General features: G+C 34.6%; 1 protein-coding gene across 1 annotated transcript; it reads right to left on the bottom strand.

The window, feature by feature from the left end:
- Positions 1-2,530: 2,530 nt before the first annotated feature.
- On the bottom strand, positions 2,531-5,635 carry LOC127708046 (tubulin alpha chain-like). Its single transcript, XM_052212840.1, has 3 exons — positions 5,545-5,635; positions 4,399-4,621; positions 2,531-3,789 (listed from the first exon to the last, which is right to left on the bottom strand). Exons 1-3 carry the CDS (start codon positions 5,545-5,547, stop codon positions 2,669-2,671), a joined length of 1,347 nt encoding a protein of 448 aa, XP_052068800.1. The 5' UTR covers positions 5,548-5,635; the 3' UTR covers positions 2,531-2,668.
- Between the last annotated feature and the right edge of the window lie 4,600 nt (positions 5,636-10,235).

Below are 10,235 nucleotides of genomic sequence, written 5' to 3'. Positions count from 1 at the left end.
TACATAATGTGGCGGGGTAAAACAAGTTTGTGGGTGCTGAACCCTCCTCTAGGACAGTGTTGTAACAGCACAACATAAAAACAAACTGTAAAAAATCAGTAGCAATTGGCTTAACCCGAAAGATCGGTACGAGACACAAAAACAACTAACATCAAAACAGTAGACAAAAAGCACATTTTGTGGAAAGATATATATAGCTGTCCTAAAATAAATAGAAACTTAAACCGAGACTATCATATTTCACCAGAGACTTATTAGTCTGATATCACATATCTAACATAGTCTTAGAATGAGAAATTTATACCGACCCCAGACAGTGTCGCTACAATTTCTAGACTACCCAGAACTACTGTAATTGAAGTATTAAAAAATATATTGAAACTCTGCGAGTTACAATTTAAATATTGTTATTGTTTTATAGCGTTTCAAGGCATTGTCTTCTTAATTGTGTGGCAATTGGAAGTGGACAACAGTAACGGGATGGACCGAAAAATGATTTTTTTTTACCAATATGCCGCATAAAATTCGATGGTAATTAGATCGTATATTTTCACGTCATAATTTTATTTATAGAATGCAATCAGGATAAATTTCTGCCTGAAACCAAAAAAGACAAAAGACAAAAGAAAAATTATTAAATATGAAACAAAATCGCTCGAGGAAACCGTGGGGTTAATAGACGAACATTTAAGAAGCTTATAGATTTGTTTTTGCCCTGCAGAATTTTGTCAACAATAGATCTAAAACATCTCGGCTATTATTTTGTTGTCTTTTCCGCGTAAAATAGGAAAAAAGGAGCATCATATATAAACTACTGTTATTGTAAAATCGATAGGAATAATAGCAAGAAAAATTAAATAAGTGAAAAAGTTACATTATTAATGAACATGTACAAAAAAAAATGAAATCACAAAATACAAATATATAGATAAAGTGCATCCATTCCCAAAGCGCCTTTGCATTAAGTGTTTTCCCTGTTATTATGGACCTGTACATGATCTATAGATATGGGGTGCAGTGACACCGGAAAATTATGTTGAAGATACATAAGAACTTCTAAATGACTGTTTTGCAGTGATCTTGGAACAAAATCACGTTTTCACTACTGACTTACATGTAACAAGAATGAGCATTTAATACTCTTCAAAGTCACACTCATCCATGTTGTGGGTTGCATTTTACTTTCTATTTAAATCAGTGCTATGTATATCAAGACAATTGATTTTTTTCTAGTGAGATAAGGCAATTCAAAAAAGGAAAAAAGAAAGTTTGACAACAGTAACGAAAATACAGTTACATCCCTGTACCAATGATTTATATAGAAAGACAACCCTATACTACTGTATATAAATCCTTGATGCTGCCAAACTGGAATTGCAAATGTATATGTGTTTGCAACACACCTAACCAATCAGGGGACATAGAACATTAGAGACGACCGTTGGATCTTTTGAAAGGTGTGCATTTGCCAAAAATAAACTTTAGACAAAAACGCCTTAATTTTGACCCCTGTTGGTTCACGTTTGGGCTCCATGTTGCCATGACATTTTGCTCACACTCTATCTATTCTTAGTTTACATTTCTAAAGCTTTGAAGGGAGAAAAGAGGCGGGGGATACCAAAGGGACATTCAAACAGAGAAATCGAAGAAAAACTGACAATGCCATGGCAAAAAAAGAAAAACAACGAAAAGACAAACAACAGTCTTCAAAACCGAACATAGAAAACTAAAGACTGAGCAACACGAACCCCGTTTAAAAAGAAAAGGGATATATAGAAAAAAATGCCTTGCATTTTCACCCCACTTAAAAACACCTTTGAAAGTTCATTATTTGTTTAAACAGATCAGCTTGCGGTTGCACCTGTTTTTGACACGCTCAGAAAGTAAAGATTGAACTATAGTTCCTATTGTTTAGAAATTGGGATATCTGTAATTTTTTTTTATTTAAAGACCCCAAGGGTGTCTGGTAAATAAAAAAAAAAATTGTCACTTTGGTCTTCTATCTACCGGCAGTAAAACCCTTGCCAAAGTGGCGCGTCCGTTTGTCTGTGTGGTATGTAAAAGTACGCAGCCACGTCTGTTCAGAATGGGGACGTTAAATCCGATGTATTGTATAAAGAAAGTGCTTATTCTATGCACGATAAGAACTCTTGCAACAACTCTTATTGGTGTCCGTCAGTGACCTGTTGCAAGGCAAAATTTCTACCACTATCCAATATACCCTCACTTCTAGTGGCAGTCCAAAATATCCCGACCTTCATCCCGGAAGTCCTCTATTACAGGACCTATACCTTTTGTATAATATTGTTTATTTGTTCGTCCTGAACATGCATAGAATATTTGCTACTGGACGTTTAGCAACCAACAACCAATTTATTAAAAGAGGTTAAATTAATTACAAAAAAGTAAGAACGAGGGGCTAAGTTAACCTGGATATTTTGATCTTGAGTCTTATAAAGAAATTTAATTGGTATTTTCAAACGGTAAGTAACCTTAGTTACAAGCGGTTGACTAATAACCCAACACAAAGTACGACGAGAACAAACTTTATGAGTTTGTAATATAAAAATTACAAGCCGTATCATGCATATTTCATATAAAGTTTTATTGTCATTATGTTCGTAAATATATATATATATATAAGTATCAAATTGATAGATCAAAAGTTTCAATATTCTTCGTCTTCTTCGGGTTCTGTAGAGTCCATGCCAACTTCTTCATAATCTTTTTCTAAAGAAGCGAGGTCCTCGCGTGCCTCTGCGAATTCTCCTTCTTCCATCCCTTCACCTACATACCAATGAACAAATGCTCGTTTCTGGAACATAAGATCGAATTTGTGGTCCAAACGAGCCCAAGCTTCTGCAATAGCGGTTGTGTTGCTCAACATACAAACAGCACGTTGAACCTTTGCAAGATCACCTCCTGGAATAACTGTGGGTGGCTGATAGTTTATTCCAACTTTAAACCCAGTCGGACACCAGTCAACAAACTGAATGGACCGCTTTGTTTTTATTGCAGAAATGGCAACATTTATATCTTTAGGCACCACGTCTCCGCGGTAAAGCAAACATACGCACATGTATTTTCCATTTCGAGGATCGCATTTTACCATTTGGTTTGCAGTTTCAAAGCAAGAATTTGTGATCTGTGATATCGATAAGATCTCATTGTAAGCCTTCTCAGCAGAAATGATTGGAGCGTATGTAGCCAGTGGGAAATGAATTCGCGGATATGGAACCAGATTAGTCTGGAACTCGTTGAGATCAACATTAAGTGCTCCATCAAATCTAAGTGAAGCCGTTATCGAGCTTACAATTTGGGCAACTAAACGGTTTAAGTTGATATACGATGGCCTTTCTATGTCCAAGTTACGCTTACATATGTCAAATATAGCTTCATTGTCCACCATAAAGGCACAATCGGAATGTTCAAGCGTTGTATGGGTTGTAAGAACAGAATTATAAGGTTCCACGACAGCAGTGGCTACTTTAGGCGACGGGTAGATTGCAAATTCTAACTTTGACTTCTTACCAAAGTCCATTGAGAGATGTTCCAGCAGTAAAGAGGTAAAGCCTGAACCAGTTCCTCCACCGAAGCTATGGAAAACTAAAAATCCTTGCAAGCCCGTGCACTGGTCGGAAAGCTTTCTTATGCGATCAACTACAGAATCGATCAGTTCTTTGCCAACAGTATAGTGTCCCCTTGCATAATTATTGGCAGCATCTTCCTTGCCTGTGATGAGCTGTTCTGGATGGTAAAGCTGACGATACGGTCCAGTTCTGACTTCATCTTAAAAAAACAATTCCTTAATTAATAATCATACAGTAGCTGTTATGTATAATTGAGGGTTTTCTACCAAGTAGACAAATCTTATCAATACTAAACATATGCCACCAGTCGTTATTCAAAATATTTGAAAACACGAAGAAAGTGTCTGACAGATCCGGTCCAAAAATCGCACACACGTTACAACTCATCATTGTTGAGCTGCTGACAAAATATGAAGTCAATTGTAAAGTAGTATTGGAGTAACGTGTAACAAAAAAATATTGTTTGGCTGCTAGTTTAAGTATATGTTCTTAAAATTGTATCTTTAACGTAGATATGTGTTATTTCTTATGTTTTTAATCCTCAAGGAATATGATATCCAAACGTATAATCGGTATACACTTATACTAGTATATAAAGAAAGATAACTCTAATTCATTCAAGTGTAAAGTTTAGCATACCCGAAATAAAGTTTTGTATAATGCGTTTTTATTGTCAGTATATTCGAATGTATACTGCGTTTATTGTTGCTTGTTTCTAAAATGTAAATGCATTGCGAAATGTTTGCAGTTCTTGAAATTTGAAATCATTTTCCGAAATAGTATCACTAAGGCAAAAATAGCAACTTACCAACAACAGTGGGCTCTAGATCAACAAATATGGCCCTTGGAACATGTTTACCGGAACCTGTTTCACTAAAGAACGTACTGAAGGTGTCATCTGCCTTTCCGATGGTCTTGTCGGAAGGCATCTGACCATCAGGTTGGATACCGTGTTCCATACAGTACAACTCCCAGCAAGCATTGCCCATTTGAACTCCAGCTTGTCCAACGTGTAAACTGATACATTCTCGCTAAAATAATATTAAAAAATTATGTTTCTTGGATATGTGATATATAAATTGTTTTGAACTATGATTATACTATCTACTATATTCACTTTAAGTGGACGAAGAAGAATATATTGTATAAGATGTTCATCTGAAATTAAATGATTTTTATAGCCTAATATCACGAAATTTTGTTTTAACGGGATATATGTACCTGACTTTGACTCCTGATTTTGTCAATGTAATTAATACGTGTTACTCCTCTTGGAATTTTTTTTCCGGATAAAATTCTTTGATATAAAAGTTTTGTATGCCCTTGACTGTACATAGTATTGTTATGTCTATACATGATGCAGTTGTAAATTTACAAGCGCTCATTATACAGATATAATTAATTTAAAGATTTAAGGATTTAATATTCGCAAAACTAACGTAAAACGCGCAACACGTTTATATGCGCCTAATCCAAGTCTTGAATACCATCAGTGGACTTTTCTTTAACGGTGGTAGATTTCTTTTGAAGTTTTGTGTATTCATAATTTTGTCGTGTGATGTTTAATCGTCTATGTTTAATCTATTCATAATAGGTAGCCTGTGTGATCCAGAGCTGGTCGATCAATGGTCCCTTGATTACCTCTATCGCTAGTTGTCTATTTTGGTTATGTTAACTTGTGTTGGTGGACTGCTGTCTCACTGACGTTTACCACAAAAGCTCTCAATTTTTATCAATATAAACTGTCAATTTCTGGATTCACTAAGAAAATCGGAGAATTCCAAATTTCATGTTAAACGAACAAAACTTCAACATGCAAATAACATACGTGAATGACTTGAGAAAGATCGATTATATATATACTATAAGACAATACAAAATCTTCACCTCTAGGCTCACAGAAAGACTCGTTCTGGGTCCATCTTCGACAATTTTTTTTCTAAATATGACTTACCATTTTCAAATAATTAACTCCGAATTTGAAAGTCTATGAATATATAATTTACTAGAAAAACCTGTTCGAACTGTCAATGAGTCCACAGATTTGTAGCGTACGTTATGGTATCATGTTGTAGTATTTATACTAAGAAAGGTGACACGTAAACCTGGTTATCAGCTTAAAAGGCGGTTTCATATGAATGTCGGCCATATCTGTATGTGTAAATGTGTAAAGTCCATCTATTTATCTGTAATCTCAAAACATGTGATAATTTGTGTAATGTTGAAAACAAGCTACTTGAAACTCGATTGATTTATTGAAGATGCAACTGAGTTTCGTCAATCTATCAATCAATCAATCAATCAATCAATCAATCAATCAATCAATCACATTTACAGAAATTAATGTAAAAGCACGTTAGAGACATTTATCATATACATAGTTTTGACCCCCAACTTTTTGGCAATTTCCCCCTTGAACCCCAAAGTACCCGGTCGAGGCCGACATTATTTGCTACATACTGGGGCGTCAAACACCAACAATCAATCAATGTGTTTTGTTCTTACTTGCCACCAAAAATGCTAGTGCCATTAGACCAATAGTTAAAAAGTCGATGTGCTAAGTAGATTGACTATGACGACAAGGGGCGGAATCAGCGGGACTTGATTGGAAGCGAGCAGGACGCTCCCCTTCCCTAAAATCGAAAAAAAAATATCATTTGGCATAAAATAGTAACGAAATGTCCAAAATTAGTTGGATCATGCCCCTTAACCTCAAAACCTGGTACTACTCTTGACGTTGGACCAAACATAATATTTCCGTAGCCTTAATGAGGAACTTCATTTCTGTATGCTTTAAATTTTTGGGACATTTTTCTTAATCTTTAAAGATAACGCTTATTTTGTAAAAATTCTCATGAAATCGATTTTACTTTTATTTTTTTTCTGTAATTATATGACTTTAGAACATAGGGGTAAAATGAAAGTTTTGTCTATTATTTTAAAACCGTTATAATTAAGGAATGACTGTAATATTTTTTCTGTCTATGAAGAAATAACATAAAAAATGTGGTGCACACTGAATAACTCGCGTAGCGGGTTATTTAAAAGTGTGCACCACATTTTTTATGTTATTTCGAAAAGACTGAAAAAATATTAGTCAGTCCTTATAATTTAATTCTAAAAAGGAGTAAATCATGATAAAAACGTTGATGACGTCATAGTCACATGACAAAATTATGTCTATGAGCTGATAGACAAAACACTTTCAGCAAATCAGAAGAGGTGTTTCATCCAAAATTAAATTACATAGAAATAGTCTGACAGGAGGAAAAATGTTCAGAATGTTGAGCTCTACCAATTGTCCTTATACATCGAAATTGTCAGACGACTTCTTATAGGAGTTATTGCCCTTAAATGAAAAATTTTACTATTTTTTTTTCATTTTTGCCTATTATCCTGAAACTATAACAGATAGAGAGAAACTTTAAAATGCAAAATTGATCAGCAAGACAAGTTCTACAAATAAGTCCAGCATGGTCGAAATCGTCAGTCGACTTCTAATTAGAGTTATTGCCCTTTGATGACGATTTTTACCAATTTCTTGCGTTTGTGCCTTATATCTTAAAATTATAATAGATAGATAGAAACTTAGATAAGCAAAAATGATCAGCAAGTCAAAATCTACAAGTAAGACGATATGGAAGAAATCGTCCGACGACTCTTTATTGGAGTTTTTGCCCTTTAATAACGATTTTTACCATTTTTTTTGCATTTTGCCTTATATGATTAAAATTATAACAGATAAATAGACACTTTAATTCACAAAAATAATCAGCAAGGCAAGATCTACTAACATGTCAAATTCTACCGATATCTTTAGTAGACTGTCACTCTTTATAGGAGTGATTGCCCATAAATGAGGACCCCCCCCCTCTTTTGTGTTTTGAACAAAAACTAAAGAAGATAGAGAGAACTTAACAGACTAAATGATCAGCAATACGAGATCAACAAAACAGAGATTTTTGTCATGAATTCTATTCTTGTCTACAATGTTGGAGAGTGTCCTTTGTTGAATATGCATATATACTGGCCAAGGTAAGCGACACAGGCTCTTTAGAGCCTCTAGCAGTGGCGGATCCAGAACTTTTTATAAAGGGGGCCCACTGACTGACCTAAGGGGGGCCCGCTCCAGTCATGCTTCAGTGATTCCCTATATAATCAACCAATTTATTCCCACAAAAGGGGGGGGGGTCCGGGCCCCCCAGCCCCCCTCCCCTTGATCCGCCTATGCTACTCTAGTTTCTCTATTCATAATTTTTTGGGCCATTGTTCTCTATTCTATACCCTCCAGACTCTCCTAAATTTATTTATTTATTAAAGAAATGAACATTTACATGCCGAGGGATTGAAGGCATATACAATACAATACAAATATATACACAATGCAAAAATTATAAGATTATCAATTAAAACATCATATATCGATAGCCAAAATTAAAAAGTAATAATATTTATGCAGGTGTGGTGTCCACTCTCCTCAGCGCAAATGACTTTTTGATGAACGAAACAATGAAATGAAGACAGAAGTAGTTGCAATATATCTGTATGATTCCGTAAATCCTGGATGAGAATATTATTCATATCCTTTTCAAGCTGTTTATCGCGTACTTGAAGATTTATTAATTTCACATGAAGAAAAAATAACCTCATTAATATTACATCACTTTTCAAATTCTAGTTTCTTTTTGCATTCTCATATATCTTACCCTCTACTATTTCCAAGAAATGGTCACTTACTCGCATTTTACAGAATAGCAGAGAGATGTAATACAAAATATCTGGGACTATTATACTAACTATAATAGTCCCAGAAAATATTAATAATATTTTTCTTTTATAATTTTTTTAAGAAATATTTGTCTAATTCACATTTTGTCTTAATTTAAAAATATTTAACTTTTTTGATAAGTTGATTTTAATTTTGGCAAAGAATATATATTTTCAAAGCTGATCATAAATAGTTTGGGAGAGTTGGAGAGTATAAATATAGTCACAGTTTTCCCGCCAATTTAATGTGTACAAGAGCTCAAAAGTACAAGGGCGTGTTTTTTTGTTCTTCGGTAGTGAGCCAGAAGAGGTCCATTTCTGTTTTTTTTTGCATTGGGAAGGTCTTCTGGCTCTCTTCTCCCTCTTCCTTTTATATAGGTAGTTTAGACGGCAGAGGCACATAACAAAGATGGCGTCGCTTAGTCTAAATGACTTTAATAAATTTATAAATGCTGATATAATAGAATGTGAGCTGTGTGATAAACGTTTTTATGGTATGGCAGTCTTAGTAGGACATCCCTGTAGGGACAATAAGCTGGATAAATATAAGAACTACACGAACAATTACAGTAAAGGGACGACTATTTGATATTCTGGGGAGGGGTACGGTGCAGGATGATTTTTTGCGGATTTATTATTCATTTTAATCTGCCGCTAATCATGCTTATTTTTTCAGCTCTTACCTGGCCATCATATTCATATTTAAAATCCTCTTGTCCCCCACCCACCACAAAAGAAATATATCAAATGTTTTACCCTTATTTAACAAAGTTTAAATTGATTGCATGATTGTTGGTTACTTATTTTTTACGTCATGTGACAAATATTTCATGCATGTTCAAGAAAACACGAGTTTAAAAGTCAGGTATATAATATGAAAATAAGGAGATGTAGTATGATAGCCAATGAGGCAACTATCCACCCAATTTCAAATGAAGTGAATGTAAGCAATTATAGGCATCCGTACGGCCTTCAACAATGACAAAAACCAATAAAAGGCCCCGACATGAAAAATGTGAAACAATTCAAATAAAAAAACTAACGGCCTAATTATACATAACAAAACAATTTACAAAAAATCAAATGAGTCGACAGACAACCACTGAACTACAGGCTCCTGACTTAGGACAGGCACATAAAGAACATGGCAGGGTTAAACATGTTTTTGAGGTCCCCCACCCCACCACAAAAGAAATATATCAAATGTTTTACCCTTATTTAACAAAGTTTAAATTGATTGCATGATTGCTGGTTACTTATTTTTTACGTCATGTGACAAATATTTCATGCATGTTCAAGAAAACACGAGTTTAAAAGTCAGGTATATAATATGAAAATAAGGAGATGTAGTATGATAGCCAATGAGGCAACTATCCACCCAATTTCAAATGAAGTGAATGTAAGCAATTATAGGCATCCGTACGGCCTTCAACAATGACAAAAACCAATAAAAGGCCCCGACATGAAAAATGTGAAACAATTCAAATAAAAAAACTAACGGCTTAATTATACATAACAAAACAATTTACAAAAAATCAAATGAGTCGACAGACAACCACTGAACTACAGGCTCCTGACTTAGGACAGGCACATAAAGAACATGGCAGGGTTAAACATGTTTTTGAGCGCTCAACCCTCCCTTAAACTGGGACAGTGGTGTAACAGTTCAACATAAGAACAAACTGTAAAAATCAGTTGCAATTAGATTAACCCAAAAGATCGGTACGAGACACAAAAAACAACATTAAGCCAATAGACACAAAGCACCGAAATAAGAGTATTTGCAAATAATGAAAGTTTGTTCAAAGCTATAATTACAAGTAACACTGATATATCTTGTTCTCCCAGACTTAAGTATCCAACGGATTTAGTCATAAA

This window comes from Mytilus californianus, unplaced genomic scaffold (assembly GCF_021869535.1).
Source record: "Mytilus californianus isolate M0D057914Y unplaced genomic scaffold, xbMytCali1.0.p SCAF_7, whole genome shotgun sequence".
Lineage (NCBI taxonomy): Eukaryota > Metazoa > Mollusca > Bivalvia > Mytilida > Mytilidae > Mytilus > Mytilus californianus.
The sequence above is the reverse complement of the archived record's forward strand: the minus strand, read 5'-3'. Positions and strand labels throughout refer to the sequence as shown.

Excerpts from the sequence above, each read along its gene's own strand:
- LOC127708046 (XM_052212840.1), bottom strand. Across the intron at positions 3,790-4,398 it reads TCTAGAGCCCACTGTTGTTG|ATGAAGTCAGAACTGGACCG; the intron begins GTAAGTTGCTAT and ends TGTTTTTTTAAG.